The sequence below is a fragment of the Armigeres subalbatus genome, chromosome 2 (assembly GCF_024139115.2).
Source record: "Armigeres subalbatus isolate Guangzhou_Male chromosome 2, GZ_Asu_2, whole genome shotgun sequence".
NCBI lineage: Eukaryota > Metazoa > Arthropoda > Insecta > Diptera > Culicidae > Armigeres > Armigeres subalbatus.
This window is the reverse complement of record NC_085140.1, coordinates 37,051,103-37,077,406: the sequence shown is the minus strand read 5'-3', so window position 1 is coordinate 37,077,406 and position 26,304 is coordinate 37,051,103. Positions and strand designations below refer to the sequence as shown.

General features: G+C 36.7%; 1 protein-coding gene across 2 annotated transcripts; it reads right to left on the bottom strand.

Moving 5' to 3' along the window:
• Nucleotides 1-356: 356 nt before the first annotated feature.
• LOC134214257 (mucin-2-like) lies at nucleotides 357-26,304 on the bottom strand. Of its 2 annotated transcripts, none has more exons than XM_062693664.1 (3): nucleotides 26,028-26,304; nucleotides 3,878-4,049; nucleotides 357-3,820 (listed from the first exon to the last, which is right to left on the bottom strand). In XM_062693664.1, exons 1-3 carry the CDS (start codon nucleotides 26,028-26,030, stop codon nucleotides 1,332-1,334), a joined length of 2,664 nt encoding a protein of 887 aa, XP_062549648.1. In that variant the 5' UTR covers nucleotides 26,031-26,304; the 3' UTR covers nucleotides 357-1,331. The 2 variants fall into 2 exon arrangements, with proteins under 2 accessions (XP_062549648.1, XP_062549650.1); XM_062693666.1 differs by lacking the exon at nucleotides 26,028-26,304 and adding an exon at nucleotides 16,793-16,811.

Here is a 26,304-nt window from a genome sequence, read left to right as displayed (position 1 = left end):
TGCCTCAATTTGGATTTTTTCCAATATTTTTATTTAAAAACTTGACTGATTTTGCGATAGTCACCCATACAAATAAGTGTTTTTGTAGGATGCGTCGTTTTACGATTATATCCTTTTGAAAAAAAATGTCACATTCCACAATTTTGAATAATCAGCACCTAAATGCAAGTTGATGACATTTCAATCAATTGTTTTTCAGATGTTTCGAAACAAAAACTGCTATTATTTTAAACAATTCGACCTAGTGTGTAAGTTTTTTACGAGTGGTTCGAAAAATTCGATACTTAGTATATGAAAATTTCAACATATTTGTAGCGCACCGCCAAAATTTCAGCTCAATCGGTCATTGGGGTAAAAAGTTACAAAAGCTTGTCAAACTGAGCCAATTTGTATGAAAATCGGCCTCCGCCGCCATTATTCTGAACACAGGGGTACGTATCTATTTCGTTCCCAACCATAAAACTTTTTCATTGTTTTGTTATCAGAAGTAAATGGAAGAACTAAGAGATTCCTGATTTTCAAAGGGTTTCATAATATATGATGCATGTAGGTACCATGCAAAAAAATGTTTTGTGATTTATGCAAATTGAGAAGTTGAAAAACAGAATATCAGAAATAACTTCGAAATTCAGAAATTAATTCAACAACGGACAGAACATTTACCCATAAACTAAAGGTACCCCAAGAAAGCATTTTCCTAATAGCGATTTGTGAAGCTTTCGTTAGAAAACCTTGAAATCGTTGCGTCTACCTACTTTTCGCCTAGTAATACTAATTTTAGATAAAAAAAATCAAATATCATATATGATGAAACCAACGTAAGCCACGCCAATGCATTTTCTTTCCCATCAAGCGCAAAAATGAGAAGAAAAAAATGTCCATCACTAATCACCTCAAAAAGCAGCATCGAACTGCTGTGACCCCAACGTACGCATTCGATTCGCGTTCGGAGAACCAACGACATATTGCATAACATCGTCACTTCAGCGGGTACCGCCAATAAGCTCATCTTCTGTGCTAAGTGTGCCAATCACTGCCAGTGTCTCCAAAATGTGAGACCAAAATAAAAAATAATGAATGTTGATTATGTTGATAGCAGAGTGGGAGAATTGTAGAACTAAAAAATGAAGAAACAGCAAATAAATTAATTATGCCTGATCGTGTGTTTTCAGTTTGATGATTGTCATGTCAGTCCCCGCATTACGGTTCAAGTTGGAGCAGTCTTCTAAGTCACTGAAATTCCGATGAGAAACAAAATGATTTGATGGTACATATTTCAACGTGAAGGGTACACCCCCGAAACATAACATTACTCAGCTAATTGATTAAACCTAGGTACGAAAAGGAACATTGGGGACTTTGTAGTGGTAACCGTTTTCATCGAGCGTATGCGACGGCACCACCGGAGCTGGCAACCGGTCGTTCGGTACTTGGTAGCTATAGCCCTCACTAGTGGATTCTACCAGGGCTACCCTTGGTTGGAGTTCGGATCCATCGGCTTCCGATTCTGGCACGGAACTGTTAGGATCGCTAGGTTGTGGCGTGGAGTCACCAACCACGATCCGTAGATCCGGACTGTTCGTTTTGTATGGCGGCAGATATCCATTGTTGGTATTACTGCCTGGAACTAGACCATTGATAGCAGTTATCATATCCATGACATTGACTGGCGCTTGAGGTTGATAAGGTTCGTGTGGAGATGGCGGAGTAGTTAGATTAACTATCAGACTGTCTGGTAGGATAGAAGGTTGATCGGGTTGGAAATCTGTAACACTTGGCGTTGGAAGGGATTCAATTGTAGCGTTAATCGCCGGTGGGTAATACTGGCTGGTTGAATTTTCGTCTTCTGGTGGAAGATATTCGGGAGCAGCAGTTGACGTGGAAACGTAATCGGACTCTACGGAAGAAGATGTAGTTGGCTGTCCTGAAGCTGGGAAGTATCCCGCACCAAGCGATTCGCTGGACGGAGTACCCGTCTGATAGTCGACAGCAGGAACAGTCGTTTGGGAAACAGCAGTGATATTGATTTCGGGAACTGCAGTAGTAGTGAACCCTTGGAAACCTGGATATCCACCAAATGTGGTTATTTCATGTTCAACAGTGCCAACATGATTTTCTACAGTTGTACCTTCTTGGAAAACTGAAGTAGTTGAAGTTTGCCGATCTACTTCAGGATAACCAGACGAAGTTGTAGTGTCACGATCGAGATATCCCGAAGAGGAAGACATTCCTTCACTGGGACTCGAATAACTCGGTGAAGCCGTTGTTTCGCGATCGTATACCGGGTAACTAGATACGGTTGTTGATTCTTGTATTGACACTGGATAACCAGAGGTTGTGGTTTCTTGACTTAAACTTGAGTACCCTAAAGTAGTGGTGTCACTATTTACAAATGTGGAGGTTTGAGGGTACGCGCCAGAAGTTGTAGATTCACCGAAACCGCCTCCTACAGCAGCAGCTTCACCCAATGGTTTCTCAGAAGTGTCACCATCTGGAGGCAGATATTCGGGAGCAGACGTAGATGACACTTGTCCGGGTACAACGGACTGTGTCACCACTTCCTCCAGTGGAGTGACGGGTTGTTCGGTTTGCTCAGGAGTTTGTGGAACACTTGGGAAATTAGGAACTACCAATTCTGGACGCGGTTTCGGTGGAATGAAAGCTCCATCAATTGTTTTTTGAGTGGTGGTTGTAGGCTGTGTTGTGGTAGCGAGTTCGTTGATATCAATAGGCTCACCAAGAACTTCGTTCAGGTTGGGTGGAAGAATTGGTGCGCTGGGTTGTGTACTTTCGGTTGTAAGAGGGGATACGATTTCAGGATTTTCAGTTGTAGAGGATGAAACAGGACCGTGTGTGTATCCACTGAAGTTTTCTTCTGTAGTTGTTTGAACTGTCATCGAATTTGTAGTTTCTCCAATCAACCCGGTCGATGAAGTGCTAGGTGAGAAAGTTGAGCTAGGACCATAGGAATATCCGCTAAACTGGGTTGTTGGTTGATTATCAGAATCTTGTGAGTAAACTGTTGAAGATAGAGTAGGCCCAGCTGTAGATCCTGTCGATGATTCTTGGTCGGGTAAAAATGTTGAACTTGTATGTGGGTATCCAGATGACGTGGAATCTTCATTGGGCAGGAATGGGGAAGAACTTGAACCTTGAGGATAACCGGAGAATTCATTCTCAGTGGTTGTTTGAGATTCGGGATAGCTGGTCGATGATGTTTCTTGTGATATAGGAATTTGCGTTGATGTTATGTGACCATCCGGCAGATTTTCTAAGCTCGTACTTGATCCTTGCGGATAAGCACTCGAAGATGGAATTGGCTTTAAAGTTGATGTTTGAGGATAACCGGTGAACATATCACCGGATGTGGATCCTGGCGAGCTATAACCATTCTGTGCGGACTGTGCCGGACCACTTGGTGAAAAGGGTTGCTCAGGTCGTATGGTAGATGAGCTCTGTGGTCCCTCAGGACTTCCTGCTATGTCTAGTAATTCCGGAGAACTGGTTGACCCACGTTCTGTGGTTACTACATCAGGTGCTATTCCTGGGTATGATGGTACACTTGGAGCTCCAGAAACCGCCAACGCCTCATCTGCTGGAATTTGAGGACCCTGTGCCACAGGTGGTAGGTATGCTGGAGCTTGAGTAGACACTGGCTTGATAAGATTTGCATCTGGATTTATCGGAAAATCGAACGGATCTGAAGGTTTTTCATATGTATAACCAAAGTCAACACTTTTTTTAAACGGAGATGGTTTCACAGCATTTCTAAATGATCGGCTTCCCGTTTGTCTACTTCCACCAAAATTCGATGATCTACCTTTAAAAAAATGGATATCATTCAATGCTACTGAAATATCAAATACACTGTACTCACTCGCAATTCTGGCACCAAATTCACTGCCAAATCCCAACTGTTGACTGAGATATTCCAGCGGATTAAAGGTCTTGCTGTTCTGGCGTTGAGCTTCCTTCTTCAATATATGTGAAACGTCGGGTCGCCCAAGGCCGTGTTCCACCAGACATGCCACTATCAAGAGTTTCCACATCTGGAAATAGAGTTAAAGCACGTGAAAACTAAAATTAACAAACGGATACTTGGACCTATTGAAGCACTTCTAGAATAATGATAGTTCAAAGCATCGAGCTCCATACAGTACAAATTACATCAATAGTTTTCCATGCCACCAACCGAGGCTTCGACGATGTGTGCGTGTAGTGGCCTTTTAACCTTCCGGGACTGTTGTAAAAAGTACAACAGTTTGAGTAAAAATGTGATATCTTTTCAGTCAGTTGACCAATTTGCACCATGTATTCATCTCAAAATTAGTTCTTTATCAATTGATAATATATGAAAAGTAATTCGATAGAAGGCTCGGGTAAATATAACTAAATAGAAGGCCCAGGCGTACGGGGAAAAGTGATCAATAATGAATAATTTATTTATTTATTTCATTACCAATTTATGCTAAGGTAGCGCAATTTTTTTATGTCATTTCTGTCAATGACCTTGGAGTAAATTCGCAGTTCTCACTAATTTATTATTGTAGGTGGCCACCAGATGTCCTTTCGGAAAACCTAGCACGTTCGTAAAAATGGTCATTTTAACAAATTCGTCCCAGAGCAGCGCATTTTTTTCTAAACCATTTTTGACGGTGTCCTTAGAGTTAATTCACAGTTCTTAGTCTTCTATGACCGCATGTGGCCACCAGGAGGGCTTCCAGATAATCCAAAACGTCCGTAAAAATGATCATTTAGTTAAGTTCGTAGTAGCGCCGCCTTTCGGTTGAATTCTAAACCAAACAGTTTCTCAAAATATTGGTTCCAATCCTCGAGCAACTTTGTAGAAGACGACAATTTTCAAAATCACAGATCCTTTTTCGTTGTTTATGTTGAGGACATGGTTAAGGATCATGTTTCACCCATCAATCCTTTCTCTAGAATTAGCCTTGGAAGATGAACAAAAATCTTACCTATTAGATGAAAATCCTTTTCGGTTTCTACCTCTCACTCACTTCTCGTGAGAATTATCGCAGAACAATTACAAAATTGTATGGTCCACCCCGGGATTCGAACCCAGAATAGCAACAATAATAGCCGTAGGGATGCGCTCCCTCTAGCCACACCACCATGCTATCTGTATGAAAACATTAAGTTATTTGTTTCACATAAGCTACAAAAAAGACTCGAATATGAAGGAAAAAAAGCAAACCAACGCAACTTTTGGCAGCAATCGAAGTGGGCAAAAATGGTTATCACCCTCCAGGCCGTTTTTCATTCCCGAAAAGCGATTTCTCCCCGTAAATTTTCGTGAGGGAGCATCCTGTGCTTCTGAGATTGAGTGAGTATTACGAAACCTGTACTTTACAACAACATGCGAGTTCTCGTGTTATGAAAGTTGAAGCGAGTCGCGGTAGGTTAAGAGCAATAAATAGAATTTCAGATGTTGTCTTTGGTTATTTGTGGGCTACAAATTGTAGCATAGAGTTAGAGTAGCACTAGATTTAAACGAATTAAACTTCAAAACATGATGCTTTCCTAAATCACATTGACAACGCCCGTAGCGTGCGGATGACCCCGAAAAGGGCGCCAACCTTCAGGGGGAGAAGGGCCGTTTGACCGAAAGTTGTTTGGCCGAACAGACCATTATCCCAACAGTAATTTGGCTGAAAGGGTTATTTGGCCGAGAGGATCATTTGGCCGAAAGGGTCATTTGGCCGAAAGGGTTATTTGGCCTAAAAGGTCATTTGGCCGAAATGAAAAGTGAGAAATAGGGTGTGAAAAGTGAGACGTCTCACTTCTCACTACTTATTTCCCACTGGGGCCGTCCAGAAACCACGTGGTCATGTATGGGGGGAGGGGGGGTTTGGAAAATGACCACGATAAGCCACATGGGGGGAGGGGGGTGTTGCTCTCGAACCATGTGTTTTTTTTACACGAAAAACTTTTGGTGAATAACAATAGCGGTGAAAAAAATACAAATGATTAAAATTTAATGATTTAATTAATAAACGCTAGGCGCATCTTAGGGCCGATGCCCACGTAGCGTCTTTTCAACTCAGCGTTGAAAAGACGTATGTAGGTGTACATCGAGGAAAACCGGTAACGCAGCGTCAGTCGTAACGCCGATGCATATCTGCGTTATTTTACCATCTTAGCCTTAGATCCTTTTTCCATAAAAAAATTAACGAAAAACCAGGTTGCGATTCAGTCTCAATTCCCACAAAAAAAATTGGAAAGGAAAAATGAAAAAAATATTTAAAAAAAATTCCGCCGCGCATGGTTTTTGGCATCACGCCGCCGACACTTTTGCATCAGCGTACGCAGCTACAATTTTGAAAAATGTTCATGTTTTTACAATAATCCAAGAAAAAAACTTTCAAAAGAATTTCTTGTGGATTATCAGTAAAAATCCAGTAAAGAAATTTCATGTAAAAACTTTGACTTAATTCATATAATCCTGATAAAATTCTGACATTCAGAATGATTTTCTCTGAAAAATTTTGCTACTGAGGAAATTCTAATAGAATATACTAAGTTGAAAAGCAGACCAACTTCCAGTTGGAATATGGAGCCATAGAAGAGAAGAAGACTTTTAAATTTTTCAAGAAAAAATCTTCTGAATTTCCAAGAGATATTAAACAGCCAATGCCACACGAAACACTTTTTCTGTTGATTTTTTGTTTTTGGATTTTTTCAAATTTGGAATTTTGAAATGAAAATTTTTCGGAATACTTTTTTACGCTCTTTGTGAATTCTACACATTTTTTTTTAATTTTCCAAGTATTTTTTTTATTCGAGGCATTATTTAGAATTTCCACGGAAGAGTCTACGGATTATCTTCAAAAAATTCTTTGGATTTTCAAAGAAAAAATCTTTAGAATTCTCAAGGTTAATGTTTTTTTCAATTTGCTCCATAAATTCTTCCAAAATTTCACCGGGAATTCATTCTTCTTCGGGAAGTCATTTTGATTTCTTTGTAGGTTCAGCTAAACATTGCTTTCAATCTTTACGATGCAAAGATGCACAGGAAATGATTTAAAAAATTTAAAGGAATTTTCACATCAGAAAATCTTTAAAATTTTGATTTAATTTTTCAAAAGTACAACCTTTACAAGTACTACAAAAGTACATTTTTTTCGTTATTTCCACTTGTAAAAACATCGGAATTTCGTCGGGAAATTCATTATTGGTGTTTCAGATGAACTTTTTTCGATTTTTCTACTGGAAAATCTTAGGAATTTCCATCGGAAATATTTTTGCATATTCCGAATAATTTCTTTTGGAAATTAAAAAAACTGCTGAAAATGTCTAAAAATTTCTTTTGGAAAACGAAAAAAATTTCCTTTGGAAATTTAGAAGAATTTTCTTTGAAGATTCATTAAAGTTGCCCAGGATTTTGAAGAAAATCTTTAGAGAAAAAGTAAGCTGGATTTTTTTTCTAATTTATATTGGAAATTCTTCGGAATTTGATGTTTATTGGAATTTTCATCGTAAATATGCATTTCGGATCCTTCTACGGATTCTTATAGTTCTTCAAATTTTCTATCGAACGTTTTCGGAACTCTTCCACAGAATTTCGGAAAAGAATGTCGTTGAAATTCTAAAGATTTTTCCGTGGAGACTCCGAAGAATTTCTTGTCAATATTCCGAAGGGTTTCCCCTGCAACTCCAGAATAATTATTCTTGGAATTTAAAACTAATCCAAGCAATAAATATAGGCAATAATTTAGGCTTAATTGATAATTGATATTTGATCGATAAATATTTATCGATTGATCGAAAAATTTAATAATTCACCTAAATGTTCTAAATGCACAAAATTCTAGTAGTGCGTATGAAAAAGGTTATGACATAGAGAAGCTTGAATTTAAAAAATCAACATGAAATTCTAAATAAAATGCTTTTTAAATTCATAAAAGGGTCTTAGAACTAAGGAGATTCCTGCGATATGAAAAAAGCGGCAGTGTTCCAGAAAAAAATCCCTCCAATTCCTTAAACAATCTGGGATAAAAAACTGTATTATAATAACGATTGAAATTGAATTCCAAAACAAATCTCAACCCTTTCAGGATGGATGGGTCATATATGCCCAGCGTTTTAGATTGTCTATAAAATCACAAAAGAGAGCTAGGCCACCATTTTCTTCAGTAAAATTGTTCGTCAAGATATTGGCTTTACAGAAAAAATATGGGAGCTTAGATTTGGCTGTCCCTGAAAACTCAGATATCCGAAACCTTGGGAAGATTTCGATTCTAAGAGCATGCAAATGAAGTTGAAATGTTTGAATCATTCTGAACACTCAGATATTAAGATGGGTCATCCTGAACGTTAAGCCAGTGATTCATATTCAGGAATACGATATGCTCAAGGTTCTCTAAAATACCCTTAAGTTCAGCCCACGATACTGGTAGATATTTTTGAATTCATGAAAATTTATAATTTCCATGCTGGGCTTAGCTTGATTTTGAATCAGTTGAAATTGTCCATCTTCAAAATTGATCGGATTAATCATATGTTTTAGTTACATAGAGTTTTTTTTTAAAGTTTTGTACTTGAAAAAAACCACGTGGTCATAGGGGGGGTCTGCAAATGACCACGATAAGCCACATGGGGGAAGGGGGGTTGAAAATCTTCAAAAATATGACCACGTGGTTTCTGGATGGCCCCGACTTCTCACTGTGAAAAGTTAGTAGATCGGAGTGAGAAGTGAGACGTCTCACTACTCTCTTCCAGCTTCTCACTTTTTAGTGAGCAATGAGGGGTGAGTAGTAGCAGCGGCCCTCCTTAGCCGTGCGGTAAGACGCTCGGCTACGAAGCAAGACCATGCTGAGGGTGGCTGGGTTCGATTCCCGGTTCCGGTCTAGGCAATTTTCGGATTGGAAATTGTCTCGACTTCCCTGGGCATAAAAGTATCATCGTGTTAGCCTCATGATATACGAATGCAAAAATGGTAACTTTGGCTTAGAAACCTCGCAGTTAATAACTGTGGAAGTACTTAATGAACACTAAGCTGCGAGGCGGCTCTGTCCTAGTGTGGGGATGTAATGCCAATAAGAAGAAGAAGAAGAGGGGTGAGTAGTGAAACGTCTCACTTCTCACTCTTTATTTCTCACTTTTCAAATATCTATTCTGCCGAATGTCGTATTCGATCAAATGTTCTATTCGGCCAAACGTCCTAATGGACCAAATGTCCTAATCGGCCTAATGTCCTATTCGGCCAAATGACCCTTTCAGCCAAATGACCCTTTCATTCAAATGACCTTTTCGGCTCGGCCAAATGACCTTTTCGACCAAATGACCCTTTCAGCCAAATGACTTTTTCGGCCAAATAACCAATTCGGTCAAATGACTTTCGGTCACATGGGTTTCGACTTAAGGGTTTGTTTCGCCTAGAGGCATTCGGCCAAATGGGTTTCGGGCAAACGACCCTTCCCCCTTCAGGGGCGCCAAAATCAATGTTTGCTCTATAAGAAATAGAAAAAAATAATTAGAAGACATGTAATAACCAAAAACTGACTATTATTGGTTTGAAGTTGCACAATCAAAATCCACTAGCAATCTACAATGATTAACAATTTAAGCACATTTGCTCGTTTAATTATTTAGAGTTTCAATGACGCTTTCGACCATCGACCTAACCACGTCAGAATTGCATTTTGTTGACCCAACGCATAAGTAAGCTAATCAAGAATTGGATTTTCCTCGATCCAAAAAGACCCGATGGTGATTTCAACCAACAACAATTGGGAGAGTGGGATTTTATTAATCCAATCAAATCCAATCCAATGAAGATTTTTATATATAGTAATGCCGTGCATAGACCGATCCACTTCAGAGTTCAATTTATCGACCCAATAAGATCTAACAATGGGCCCTCCTTAGCCATGCGGTAAGACGCGCGGCTACAAAGCAAGACCATGCTGAGGGTGGCTGGGTTCGATTCCCGGTGCCGGTCTAGGCAATTTTCGGATTGGAAATTGTCTCGATTTCCCTGGGCATAAAAGTATTATCGTGTAAGCCTCATGATATACGAATGCAAAAATGGTAACTACCTCGCAGTTAATAACTGTGGAAGTGCTTAATGGACACTAAGCTGCGAGGCGGCTCTGTCCCAGTGTATGGATGTAATGCCAATAAGAAGAAGAAGAAGAAGAAGAAGAGATCTAACAATACGTGTGTTCAGGATTTTTAAATAAAACAAGCAATGATTATCGCTTTTATAATTTTCGATCATAGATTACAGAAGATTACAAACACTATAAAGGAAAATGTTCATTTAGTGCATCACCTGAAAATAATGATTTTGAACTCCTCTTTCCTTGACCACTTGGGCACGCTATTTGTTTTGAACAAATTATTTTTCTTAATTTTTAAAGCTTCTCAAATCCTTTCTTCTCTGTGATCTACTCTCTGATCTGACCGTAAAGAACAATTAGTAATTTTTATGAACTTCTTCCAAACTTCTGCAAAGTCCATTACATTATTTGCGTCAAAACCTATCACAAAAATAAAAATAAAATTACGGGCAAAAGTTTTGAAAATTCAATGGCACAAATGAATTAACATTCCATATTCATTCAAATTTGACTAAATTTCATAAGCAAGCACAGTTTCAATTTATTTCGATTTAAAAAAAAAGTAAAATTTATTGAATTTTGCGTTCATTTCCAGGCTCCAAACATGTGCATAAAAATTAAAAATACGTTTAAAATCACATCATGTTTTTATCGGTGAGACTTTCATGTATATGGTATCTGTAGGGGAGACTGGGGAGACTTGATCCCCTTTTCTGATTTCCGATGTATCACAGACAAAAATTAATAAACATACGCGATTTCCACACAGACTCTCCAAAAAATATAGTATTTAACTTTACTGATGTATGACAGTCCTTAAATTATTGTTGTTATTGATACACAATCGATTTTTGGAGTGCTGTCAAAAATCGACTATTAAAATATTCGGGGGAAATTGATCCCTCTCCAAGCACTTGCTTTAATAAAATTAGAAAAGTGCTCTCAGATTTTTAAAATATTTTTCCTTCAAAATACGTGGAATTTTCGAATTGCTGTGCGTATACGTGAACGATTTTTGTTATCAAATTCGACAGCATATGCAATTTTAAAATTTGGGGAGACTTGATCCCCTTTCTTTGATATCCACGCAATAAATAATTTTTCCTGCCAACCCTTCATCAAATCAACAAAAAAATAGAGGTCTGAGAACAGATTTATATTTGTTTGAATTTTTTCGCCAAATTTTTGTATGGGATCAAGTGTCCCCATATTGAGGCAATAACTTCAAATCCAAATATCCTAAAACTTTGATGGAATGCTTTCATCAGTTCAGATCATTAAGCATATTTATGACTTTGTGCTGTGAAAAAAAAACGAAAGCATTTGATCATTGTTATGAAAAGTTGTTGGCCAATAAACAAAACTTTAGAAAGGTCAAAACATACAAACTGCCCTGCAGAATAAATAAGGTTGTCAATCCAAAAAAAATAACTCATCACATAAAGGTCATTTGTCTTGAGGATCTATACTAAAAATACGCTAGAACAAAACTACTTTAGTTCTCGATAAAACACGGAGTGATCAAGTCTCCGCGGGGATCAAGTCTCCTCACCCCCCCTGAATATCGAAAGTTATTCAAAGCATCTTTAAATCAATAAATCATCTCATATCTCATATTTCTTTTAGGTAAGATTCAAATTGTTCTCCAAATATAAAATTTGCGCATTATATTTCCTCTTCGTACAAGAGGAGCGTTTCGCCAAGAGCGCTTTTGGAGCTCACACTACGCGGCTCTGCACATGATTTTTTTTTTGTGTTACGATCATTTCCCCTCATGTTTAAGCACACGGCATCGATTGATAACAACACTTTGCAACCGTCGAGACTTCGTCAGCTTCGATTGAAATCGAAATCGAATATGGAAGCTGCTAAGATGCGATCGTGATTTATAACGATTGATTATCACAACAAACTTCGACGGACCGCAGCCGGTCATCAGTCGAATATATCGCATCTGTTGAGCCCGACTTCGCTTGATTTCGGCGACCACAACAGGAGCAAAGTGTGAAACGATCAATGTGATTGGGAGAAGATAGATTGTCTTTAATGCTATTAATATTGTTCATTAATAGATATGCGCTTTAATGGTTTTCGATATCGCTGATGCTTGATTTGCATGAGGCAATCCAATTCTTCTAACTTGAACACGTCCAATGACTTGGACTTAAATATAAGTAGTGCCGAATGTAAACCACGCTTAACAGGGGAGGCATGATGAACCATTTTTGGTAGACGCACATGTTCGATAGTAAATTTCAAATGAGATTCCACTACCGTCGCTGTTTTCGGAATAAATTTCATCACGTTAATTAAGTCTGGTTAGCTACCAGACAAAAAATGCGTGATTCACTTTTCAGTTTTTGCGGTCATGTAGGTCATGAATTCGAACGATAATCCCGCATGTAGAACTAACATCGATTCGACAGAAAAATGGGAAGGTCACTAAACCGCAATTTGAAAATGAGGGTACCTCTCTCAACCGCAATTTGACCAGTAGTAGCCGACCGAAGATGACCCATCGCCGATTGCGTTGAGAAGCTGAACGGCGGCATGACGACGTCGTTGCTTTATTCGAAAAGTTCAAAGTTAGTCCGAAATACTTTTTCCATTGTGAGCGCCGCACTATCTACAATCTCCTGTTTTGGTTCGGCTTCAATGGTGATGATTGTTGCAATTGCGACGACAAACACCATCATCAACACCGGAGCATTAGCGACCCAAACCATCTAATAGATAGCTGCGCAGGCACAGATACCTCTAATTGGATGGGGCGAATGTTGGAACACTGCGCGCGAAATAAACCCTCATAAAGCTCATGATCCCAAATCAATGCTCGGTCACTACCGAGAGTCTATTACTATTATACTGATGTTCTGGGTCTGTTATTTACCAAATATTGGGCAATTGTGATAATGCCTTTCTCGTTACTGAACTGAATCGATTTGTATATGGCTTGTGAATACAGTCTGTCCCACATTAGTAGGTACACCTTATTTTTTTAGGGATAACTTTTTTCTGTTGTATCGATCATCACCAGCAAAGTTTGGTCAGCCTACTCGATTTGTCCATTTACACCCGATTCCTTTTTTACACGGTTGGGTTTTATTCGATTATGACCTCCAGCGTCCATGAAACTATGAGTTCACACCACGAAAAAAATTCACAAAAAAATTCACAAAAAAATCAAAGAAAATTTAGGTGGTTGAAATACCACCAGAGATGCATCCTGAACAGAACATGAACCAAGAGCGTGCCTTGGTGTTCTTAGTTTTGAACTCTGAACACTGTTCAGTGTGTACTGGGTTGATACGCAAGCAAAACGATCATGGTAACTAAGATTCCTTAGATTTGGAACTATCCAAAAACATACGAGCATGATTTCTATCCGTTAGATGCCCACGTGTTCCATTACCAGCCGAAAAATGTGTAGCATGCCGTCGCTTGAATTTGTTTTCCTAGGATACAAGTTGTTAAGTTGGGTCAGTGCTCTTGAACAAAACGTTTTGAACACGAACACGCGTTCTCGTGTTCAGATGCATCTCTGAATACCACCTAAATTTTCTTTGAGCTTTGCTTTGAGCTTTCTTTGAGTTTAGGTTGACCGAGGAATTACTAAATACCAACCGTGTAAAAAAAAATATTGGGTACATTCAAAATTTATTATGTGAAAAATCCGGTGTCCCACATTAATAGGCATCCTTCGCGAAAATATGTTTTATTTTTGTATTCAAACATGTTCCCGTGAGCTTGATCTAACATTTGAAAAAATAATAATCATCATTTTTCTAATCTTTTACCGCTTTAAATGTAATTTACTTGTAGCTTAGCTTAGACTAAATGTACATATTAATGATTGCTAGATATTATTTTATAAAATGGTACGTTAGATAAGTGAATATTAGCGCTTGCGCTATAGATCAGAATTACCTTCAATACCCTGATTTTTATATACTTACACAGTAATGATATTGTCCAGCACTACATCCCCCACTGGTACATTGCCGCCTCGCAGCTTAGTGTTCATTAACCACTTCCACAGTTATTAACTGCAAGGTTTCTAAGCCAAGTTACCATTTCTGCATTCATATATGGCTAACACGATGATACTTTTATGCCCGACAGTCGAACGTACGAACGCCCGAAGTCGAGACAATTTCCAATCCGAAAAGACCGGCACCGGGAATCGAACCCAGCCACCCTCAGCATGGCCTTGCTTTGTAGCCGCGCATCTTACCACACGGCTAAAGAGGGCCCTTACTGAACAACTTACTGAAATTTATTCTACAAATCATCATCATCACTCCAAAATACTTTCGAAAACACTATACTATGCAAATATTTAATTTTTTATATAACATTATATCACGTTCTTAATCGATGCAAATTGATTATAATTTTGCATAATATGTTTGTCATCAATTAAACATCAAGTCACATCTACCAGGGGGAATATCGATGCATCTCCACTGGGATTTGTCACCACCAGTCATGTCGACTTCGTGCGCTTATGAAGATGCGGATCGCAATTCAAATTATGTCACAGTGCCGCCGAGTATCGGTTCGGGATTGACCTTTTCGCACCGCGTTTATTTCACCAGCTAGCTGCAGGCAATGCAATGTACGCTGGCTGGTAACGATTATTTGCGGTGATAGTACTTAGATTGGAAATGAAGAAGACTCGGTCGTGGGGTCTTTAGTTGGAACCAATTGACGGGAATTTTCTCTCACGCAACAGTGCGGTTGCCTTGGGTGTTTAGCTCCAGTTTTTTTTAGAAATAGATGCTCGTGAACGACAATTTCTTGCGCAGGGGTAGTTCTATGTGAGAAATCGGTTTTTGGAATAACGGCGCACAGACAAGTGGATGAATGGGTCATAAATCAAAATAGCTATCATGCGGCTAAAAGCCGATGACGAAGTCATCCAATGGATGTCGGTTGCAGTGCGCAAGCCAAAGTATCCGCAAAAAGCGATTATGTCAAACAGATTGGAGACGTCAATTATCTGCCTTGCACATTCAAGCACATGGACAAAGAATGCAAAATGTGCGTATGACCATCCATACAACGCCAGTTTCGGGAATATGTACATCTGTTGTGGACTTAATAACTTACTTCAGAATTTGAATTTTAAAACATAATGAAAATGAATCCAACACTGCGTTTCCTAATTGAATAGTAGTGAAGCAATGCCACACATGGACTATCTTGGCTTGTTTTTCTATAGCATAGAACTCATAAACAGTAAGCTAAGCTAAGCAATATGGCACAAACCTTAACCAATTATGCGTTGGTTGAGCACATTTATTGATTTGTTGTACATATGATGTATAATGATAACCTAAATTATGCTTACTGTTGGTTATTACGACAAGAAAAATAAGAAAAATTGTACACAATTTCTTATCAAAAGTGTCAAGCGAAATGGATACCTACAATTTTGGCAAATTTTCCCAATATGAGCTTCTTTAAGTGGATGCTTTTTGTCCGCACACTTGGGACACGTGGTTGTTGATTCAACAAGAAAATCAACTGTATTAATGTCACTCCATTGTTTCTAGATACCGGAAAAAAACCTAAAAGATTTCCTTTTACTCAGCGGGTGCAAGATTTCCTTACAAGTCTCTGAAAGTATCTCCACCATTATTTTCTTTGTTTTGAGTTTGCCAAAAGTTCTAGAGTACCTGATCACCGACGACTAACATAAACATTTCATAATGTTTTTATTTGATAAAAAATCTTTGGAGAGGCGTTGATATTTTGTGTTGAATTTTAGAAAATTGTTGCTCTATGTACGATGAATATCTTGTAGCTCCTTAAAAACCACTCACGTGCTATCTTGAAGAATTTCTAAACCACCGAAGTATTCCTGGTGAAGGTGATAAACAAATGTCACAAATAAATGAGAGTTTCAAAAATATATTTAATTAATTATACAACTGATTATACTCCGACAGGGGAATTTTATTTTTATTATCTGGATTTTTCAGTCTGAGATATTCAAACTGGTTTACATTTAGATTGTCCGACATTTCGGCCTGTTCAATGTTTTTTTTTAGGGGAAAAGCTGTCTGCCGTTCTTCGTACATAACACCATATATGTTTATAGTTGTTAACTGCACGAAATTAGGAAACAGCTTTTCCCTTGAAATATAGTAAAAAACGGGCCGGAACGTCGGTCAATGCAAATGTAAACCCGTTTGAATATCTCGGACTGAAAAAGCCAGAAGATAAGAATTAATTTTACAACCAGCTACAAGAAGGAAGGCCCGAGAAGGAAAACAAAGCAATAATATAACACAAAAATAACAGCTTCAGTTTTTTATAACAAACAGTGATATAAATAAGGGGCTGTCCATCATCCAGGGATTCCCTAAAAGTCTACGTTTGTTTACGAAGGGGGACAGGGGGGTCTACCAAGAGTCTACGTAAACTTTTCTTTTTTTATTTTTTTTTTTTAAATATGTGCGAAGATCTTTTTATTTAGATTTTTTTAATTTTTCCGGATTTATTTGCATTTTTCTGAATTTACCCAAGAAACTCTTCTGTGTTGAGCAGGAAATTTCTTCTAAATTTTATAAAATATCTTTTGTATTTCCACTTGAAATTCTTTGGAGATTCCATGGAAGAATCTTAAGAGTTTTCACAGGAATTTCTATGGAAATTTAAGTTATTTAAAGACAAGCATCTCAGAATCCAAAACAAAAATCACTCACGATTTCAAGGGCACACCACTCTATATAAAAGCATCGCACAACTGTCATCTTCATTATTCCACGCATGCTGCGACGCAGCAAAGCTGAAATCTAGACCAACATTTGAAAAGGGCGTAACAGCCAAAATTCATTCCTTCTGATTCTTCATCCACATATAAAGCTATATACGTAGACGAAGAATCAGAAGGAATAAATTTTGGCTGTTACGCCCTTTTCACATGTTAGTCTAGAAATAATAAAAACAAAAGTTGTCGCTGTTTCCGTATTGAGTGGTGTGCCCTTGAAAACGTGAGTGAATTTAGTTTTGGACTCTGTGATGCTTGTCCTTCAGTTATGATTTTTAACGGATTTTTTTTAGGGTTACATCTTTGATATTTCCGTAGCAAATTCGTTGGAATTACCACGAAAAATTCTACAAATTTTCCAGGGTATTTCAGTATTTTCAGTAAGTTTCAGTAAGCACCGAAAAAAAATTCTTCGAATGTTGCACCGAAAATTCTTCAACATTTGTGGCGGACATTTTCCTACATGTCCGTGGGAAATTCTTCGTTATTTTCACGAGAAATACGAAATTTCCAAAGAAAGTTGTTTAAAAAAATTACAAGAGTTTCTATGAAAAAATCGCAATTTCCGCAGGAAATTGTAGTTTTCATGGAAAATAATTCGGAATTTTCACGAGAAATGTACCGAAATTTTCAATGGACATTTTCCAGAATTTCCTCGGAAATTTATTAATTGTAATTTCCTTGGGAAATTGATAAAAAAAAATCTATAATCTATCTATTAGATAGGAAATTGTTCAAAATAATCTAAAATGCCACAGGAAATATTTCGGAAAATCCGTTAAAAAATTCTACGAAATTTCAACGAAATATTGTATGGATTTTTTAAGGAAATTTTCAAATAATTCTATGAAATTTCTATGGACAATTCTGTGGAAATTCGATCTGAAATCAGGCTGACCATACGTACCGTATTTAACGGGACAGTCCCGTTTTTTAGACCTTTTTGTGCTGTCCCGTCGTAATCTGAAAAAAATCCTCAATTTGTCCCGTTTTTTCATTGATTCTGCCAAAGAGCTGCAAAATATTATTAAATCAAGTTTTAGGCCGGAATCTAAAATCAAATACCTACAAAGAAAGTGTTTTATTGTGTTTTCATTAGAGTCAAAGAAAATGGACGAAACCCATTAAAAAGTGTGAGAAGTTATGTTATTAGAGTTGTTTTTAAAAGAATATTGTTATGCCGTTTTGTATTTTTCATTGATCGATTTTTCTCAGGGTTTTTCACAGTTATAGACAACATGTGCTTCTCCAGGGGATTTTTCCATACAGTTTCATTTCAATTATTTTTTTCTGCTTATTCCGGAGGCATTGAAATTTGGTCAATTTCATCAGTGAATTGAACGGAATTAGTAACTTGGTAGGCAATCATTTCCTGAAAATCAAGTCAAGCCTTAACATCAATAAAATAAAACACATCTAATTTTCAGATGAGGCTCATTTTTGATAATTCTTTTTGTATCTTCCGAAGTACTGTAAAAAAATGACGGCATGAAAAAATAATGTATATATCAACTGAACAAAATCGAGTTGAATGCAGTTTCAAACCGAGGGAAAATTTAGTCGGACTAAATGCTAGATTTAAGGTCCGCACGTACTATAAGGGCAGTTTACACATCAGGAGCTTGTCTCAAATTTCGTTACCATGTGTATTAGGGTGCGGCTTATTTTTCGAATGTTTCCGAAACCTGAAATTCGTGTGCCCAAATGGCAAAAAAGAGTAGCCTCAGAATTTCAGGCTAAAATATTGAAGTTTAGAGGTCGCGCAAAGGGCTTTAAGGTGATTTTTTGACCATCAAGTTTAGACTTTTATAAAAATTATCATAACTTTGGCAATTTTCATCCGATTTACAATTAATCACTTCAGTATTAAATTTATGAAAACTTTATGCAACATCATATTCCTTGAAATCAGCTCCAAACGTTGGTAATATGCAGATTTTGATAAAAATTTCATCTTTTTTATGGAAAATCAGTTTTACAGACGCTCTAACTTTGTCAAATATCCAGGCCATAATTTTATTATTTTTATAGTATACTAGTCGACCCGGCAGACGTTGTCCTGCATAGTAGGCGAAAACGCGCGTTGTGAACCGCCCATGCGAAATTCCTATACGATTCTTAATTTTATTATTTCACGATTTCCTCAACCTTATTTGTGATTTTTGCATAAAGAAATATCATATAAACCCGTCGGAAACGATAACGAACGTAACTGCTGAAGAAATGAAGAAAATCCATCCAGCCGTTTTCGAGTTATGCGGTTACGAACACAGACCAACTCATTTTTATTATATCCAGTTTTCCGCGAGCGGTAATGGCCGACAGCTTGGCTGCGGGTTAGTCTCTGATTTGACGTCTGTGGAGGTCAACTGCACCCACCGCTCCGAGCATTCTAACCAATGTGGCATATAAAAAGGTGCTGTATCAGTGAATTCTTTCCTTCTTATATACCACATTGATAAAAATGCTCGAATGGTGGGTGCAGTTGACCTCCAGAAACGTCAAACCAGAGACTAGCCCGCAGGCATACTGGCGGCCATTACCGCTCGTGGAAAACTGGATAGATTTTGAATATAATAGTTCCTTTTCATATGGAACAGAACTGATTAAGTACAGTAAATCAGCAGAAAACTGGATGATCTGTAAGAATTTCATTATGCTTTGCTGTTTTGAAGTTTTTAAAATGTTATATGATATAATGAAATGTTGTTTACAATGATGATTATAGCACGAGTGAAATGAAATTGTAATTATAAATAATCTTATTAAATTGGTGACGAACTATTTTTCTGAAAAATCTTTTGAAGTAAATCTACTTATCATTTGAATTAAAATCAACAAATAGCCTTTATTGGAAGTCTTTATTTCATAAAGGTCGTAAGCTCGCAATTCAAAGCGATAGCTGAACTATGATAGAAACGGTTTACATTCCAAATTGTACCATAATCATAATGGTATTGAGTTAAATTCATGCTGTAGTCTGATTTTCTTTACACATTTTTGGAAGATGGATTTTAATATTATATTTTTTTTTTTGGTCTTTATTAAAGTGATTTTTTATATATCAATAAGTTCATCATTAACATTAATATTATATTGATTATGTTGCGAAGACGGTAAGCCTCATTGGTTTAGATTAATGCAAGAGTTTTCCATTAATTTGTATTGTTTGAAGAACTTAGTGTTAATAGGTAACGGTATCAATCATATCCTCGTTCTATTTGTAGCTGTACAAAGAACGGTAAATAATTATGCTGGAAGGCTCGATTTACTCATGGTAAATCCGGGACAGTAGATTCATAATAGTTGTACCTTAATCAAAAATGTTTACTGAACTGCAATGTAGTTCGGCAATGTTTTGATCATAGTGACTACGGTTTTAATAGACCGGACTGTATGAGCAACGGTTTGTTAAGAATGTTCTCCGTTTGAAAAAGTAATTTTGACATATATTTTATAGGAAGAATTCTATCAATATAAGATTGATTGTGGTACGTAGACCGTTAATAATGAGTTATCCTCATTTAATAATGTAAATGTAATCGCTGAAACATGTAGGTGTTCGAAGAACTCGAAAGTCTAAAAAAACACAAATCTCATTCAATGCACCTTTAAATCTTTATGGAATTGGTTAAAAATGTCCGCGAGATTTCTTTCAAGCTGCCCATTCAAATGGAGAGGTGACATTTTGAATCTGGAATACTTGAAAATAGTAAACAGTTCTATTAATTATTAACTGATTGAAGAGCGGTAAATTATACTGCGGGTAAGCTCTCATTATAAACAGCTTTTCATTATGGCATAACATTTGTCAAAACAATCATAAATATAATAGCCCTGTTTGTCTGTCCGGTGACTAGCCAACCAGACGCAGCACGCGGGGAAATTCTCACAAAAAATAAAATATTTGACAATTCTTTTTTACTATCAGATGCAGAAAACAAAGCCAGTGACAACCTTAGACAACCAAACACAGCATTTGATGAAAAAAATCACAGACAACAGACGTTGAAAATTTTGATTGAACAAAAAACACTTGCTACGGGCGCTACTGCGTCCACAAATAAACTAGTAAAACATAATGAAATTCTTACAGGTAATGCAGTTTCTAGTAAATTTACTATACTAAACCAGTTTTACGTCAACGGTATAATTTCATAAGAAAAGAAACTATAAAATTTAAAATGTGCTATAAAAATAATAATATGATGGCCTACTATGGAGCGTCTTTGTTCAATAGAAGAATTGGTTTGCAGTATTTGGTCTAAAACATTGCCAAATAATGTTGTTAGAAACTCAGTTTGTTCTAAGAAAAAATAGAATACAAATTTCTTTTTGATTTCATATAAAAATATCCGGATTCGGCTGATATTTGACCAAGTTAGAGCGTTTGTAAAACTGATTTTCCTTAAAAAAGAAGAAATTTTTATTAAAATCTGCATATTACCAACATTTGGAACTGATTTCAATAAATATGATGTTCCACAAAGTTTTCATAAATTTAATACTGAAGAGATTAATTACAATACATTGTAATTCGGATGAATATTGCCAAAGTTATGATTATTTTTATGAAAGTCTAAACTTGATGGTCAAAAAATCACCTTAAAGGCCCTTGCGCGACCTCTAAACTTCAATATTTTGGCCTGAAATTCGGAGGCTACTCTTTTTTTGCCATAAAAAAGCGTTTAAGCACACGAATTCCAGGTTTCGGAAACATTCGAAAAATAAGGCGCACCCTAATGTGTATGGACGAGATTTATGGGATTCCATTATGAAAAAATAAAAAATAAACGTCCCGATTTAAAACACATCCAGGCGAAAATATCCGGACTCTCTGTAAACCTCTCTGTAAAGCTGTAAACCAGACTATAAATCGCTAAGATTTTTTTTTCTTTCGCTACGAAATTGTATGAGTCCCGTTTTTTGGGAGCACATGGGCCAAGATTCCCGAGGTTTAGGCTACTTTTAGCGTCATTTAAATCAATTTTGATCAAATTGGACTATGAATTGGTTAGATTTGACAGGCGCCAACCATATTCATGAAAATAATTGAAATTACATTTTATTAATGTTCTTTCCTTCTTGAGATTCTTATTATTCTTATCCTAACATTTTTTCCCACTTATATTAATGAAAAAGGGATTTGGCACAAGAAATCAATTATCCCACCCTATTGCTCTTTTCGCATTTGTCTTTTGACATTTTTTCTTGAAACTATTTTTTCTTACCCTTCTAATGCCTAAAACCGGCCTTAGGCAGGGTAGTTTGACTATTGTTTATTCAGTTCAATGAAAGTTGCCTATATTCCGGGGATTAAACCATCCGACTTGGACATTAATTTACAATGTTATGAAAACTCATATGTGAATATGTACATTATGTGGAAGATAATGATTTGAAAAATGTATTGGAGGTAACCACTTTCCCTTCGGTGAGACTCGAACCCACGACCCTACAGTACGCTAGACTGGTGCTTTAACCAACTAAGCTACGAAGGACCTCCTTGAAGAGTGAAATATTTGTAGTTTAGTATTTTTCCACAACTAACTTAATACAATAGAAAGTTATGGTGATGAATGATTCATTCTAAAATATTTATAATTTCTTACACGGAAAATGAAAATTAAGCCCATCAATTTTGAAATTTCCACAGCTCTTGTTTTATCACAAGGTTTTTTGACATGTCCCATTTTACAAGCGCGTTTGTCCCGTTTTTTCACTGAAATTATCTCAGCCTATCAACAACAGACTGGGCGGACTTATATAGAATGCGAATCAATCGCACTCTGCTGTGCCAAAGACTTGCTTGGCTAAAGCATTTGATGAGTTTGATTGCCTTACGTGTGCGGTCGCGTGTACTCAGACGACTAATGACGGTGAAAGACCGACACTTGATTACTATCAAGCATCCGAAAGATATTCAATTTGCAAAAAAGAAAGCTAACCGCGGTGGAGGTTGGTACTCGGATTCTGATGGCTTTTCCGCAAACGTGACCTTTAAGTGGTCTTGTTGTGTAGGGGTTATCACGCCTATCTAGAGAGTAGGAGTTTGAGGGTTCAAATCCCTCCAAGACACGTGGATTCTTTTTCTCAAATTTCATATCAATTTGTCCATTTCGAAACATGTGCTGTGCATATGCACAGCCAAGATATTTAACAAAAAAAAATAGAAAATTCCCAAAAAAAATGCCAATAAAGAAATCAGGGTATGGGCAATAAATAAATATTAAATTTCCATAAATAAACAGGGTTTCGACTTTTCGTTTCAATGAGACCAAAGCAAGCGTTTTTCGGGCCAAAGGATAATCTTTTTCGTTGTTTATGTTGAGGATCATCTTTCATCCATCAATCTGTTCTACAGAATTAGCCTGGGAAGATAAACGAAAATCTTGCCTGTTAGATGAAAATCATTTTTCGTTTCCTCAGTTTTACTCTCTCACTCACTTTTCGCGAGAATTATCGCAGAACAATTACAAAATTGTATGGCCGCGCCGGGATTCGAACCCAGAATAGTAACAATAATAACTGTGGGGATGCGCTTACTCTAGCCACACCACCACGCTATCTGTATGAAAGCGTTAAGTTATTTGTTCCACATAAGCTACTACCATTTGCATTTATGGTGCCACGAAAAAACTCGAAAATGAAAACAAAAAAGCAAACCAACGCAACGTTTGGCGGCAATCGAAGTGAGCGGAAAATGGTTATCACTCTCCAGGGTGTTTTTCTTTCCCGAAAAGCGATTTCTCCCCGAAAACTTTCGTATCGGAGCATCCTGTGCTCCTGAGATTGAGTGAGCATTACGAACCCTGCAAATAAAACAAAATTTCCATCAACAATTAAAAAATTTCCACAAAACAAAAATAAATAAGCACTTTTAAAAGCAAAAATTGCAATTATAAAAGAAGAATTTTCCATAAAAAAATCAAAATGTTTCACGAAAAAAATACAAAATTTCCATAAATTAATCAATATTAGCAATAAAAAATTACAAAATTTTCCACAAAGTAAATATATTTTTTCCATAAAAAAATAAAATTTTCCACAAAATGATCAATAAAGAGCAATAAAAAAATAAGAAAATTTCTATAAAGAACTATAAAAAAGCAATCAAACTGTGCTTTTTTTTCATATGACCCCTTCTTTAAAAGCGTTTAAAGTTCATGTAAAATTTCATCAGCTTCATTGCTTTCTTGTATTTTTTATGGAAAAAATATTTATTTTGTGGAAAATTTAGTAATTATTTATTGCTAATATTGATTTAATTATGAAAATTTTGTATTTTTTTCGTGGAACATTTTCATTTCTTTATGGAAAATTCTTCTTTTTTAATTGCTATTTTTGCTTTTAAATGCGCTTATTTATTTTTGTTTGGTGGAATTTTTATGTGTTTCCTGCCTTTAATATTTGGAGTATTTCCTTTATTTCCTCTTGACGGAAAGTATTATAAATTTCCACTATAATTTGAACTGAATTTTCAATTTCAATTCTCCTAAATTTAGACAAGAAATTCCTCATCGGAAGTTCTCCTTATTTTACACGAAAAATTCTTTTAAATTTTCACTGAAAATTCTTTTGAAAATCCACGGGAAATTCAAAGAGTTTCTTGACTTATGTTTAGAGGAATGTGGAATGATGGAATGAAAATGCCGAATAGATCAGATGAATTCAGAAGGAATTTAGAAAAAGAATCTGGCTCTAGCTCAACGGTTGAATAGATTAAATCTAGTCATAGAAGAATTCAGTCTGAATTCAGTCCGATGTAATGATTGAAATACCTTTTTACAGACACGTCAAAAAAGCCGCCGCCGCCAAGGAAAATTCAGACGAATGCTTCCATCGGAAATATTTTAACCAGCGCACAGCTCAAAGCTAAGGGTCTAAGGTATGAGGTCTAGAATGCGTTACAGTTATCAACTGGCTAGTGTGAATGTATTTTTATGTTTGAGATTCTAAGCCCGAGACAAAGACTATTATAACTTTTGTAATATTTATATAGTTTACATAATAGAGGTCGCAGAATTTGTAAGTCAGTAATAAAATTGTATTTTCTATTTGCTGGTTTATTGATTGTCTTCGTATTTTCAAATAAGTAGATAAGTCTTCAAATATTTTTAAAAGTCTTCAAAATGTCTTCACGGAATAAATGTCTTCACAGAGATTCAAATGTCTTCAAATTGAAGACATGTCTTCAAGTCTGGCATCTCTGGTCCTATTATTACGGTAGTTTGTTTTTATTGTGATAAAAACAAAACAACACAAGTTCAACACAATCGACGCCATATTTACGAAACTAGAGTTAACGAGGATCCTATTCGACTGCTGCAATGTAAAAAAAAGATAAACAGTTCATTTTTAAAGAATTTTCGAAAACAATTTTGTTTCGACGCGGCGCTTAACCCCTCCATAATAGGTCGTTTTACCCTAGTTAACTTGAAATCTATTTAATTACCAAGCAATATAGAAGCCAACCACCAATCACCCAAATGAAGTTCCTACACTTGTTCCTCTGTCGAGTAATATAACAATATACACTATACAGGTATAGATTTTTTTATTAAAATTCGCGGATTTCATCACTTATGTATCCTTGATACTTAATAGTTACACCTCTATAGTCATTCTTTACCATTCAGTAAATTTCTGTTTCTTCCTCTATGTTGAGTGGACATTTTTCAAATAATTATTTGAATGATTTTTGAAGTACTATCTCGGATGATATCACAAATTCAGACAGTTACTAAACCCTCCACTCAATCACAAACTCCCCGTCGATCGATGATACATTGATCGCTGCGTTCCAAGATACTGTTCTATCGTTCTCTCTGCCAGCCACTCAAGACACTTTGAACTCCACAGTTAGATTGATTATCATAGAAAGTGAATTAACGATCACAATCATCGTTCAAACCGCAATTTAGATCACTACAACCATCGTTCATCACCAGTGGCCCCTTCTTGGGTTTTGCAAAAACATGAGATGGGGTCAAAATGTCACTTATGTAAGCGGCTCCGATATCGAGTTAGTATCGCAGCCAATTGGATAAACTGCAGCGCATTTGCGTGGGGATCTTGTACCATCATCCATACTTTCGGCGAAGTGGATCCTCTCATTCACTGGAGCGCGCTGACCTGACTTCGAACGCCCCCATCGATGCTGGACTCACCATTGCTCGCTCGTTTATTGTTGATGCGCACGCCAGTTAAAGATGCACACCATTCACCAGGGGTCACCCCAAGTGTCACGGGAGGCCACCGCTAAGAACCGTTGACCATTGACTTTTCTGCGCCAAATGCTCTCTTCCACAATGTCCTTTTTAGTTGTCACTAAGTAAGCATTCAAGTTTATTTTACACCAATATTTTTTTTCACTGTCGAGTTTCAATATCCATCAATCATACACCTTTTAATCACAGTGCCTAATTGTTTTGTTCACCAAATCCT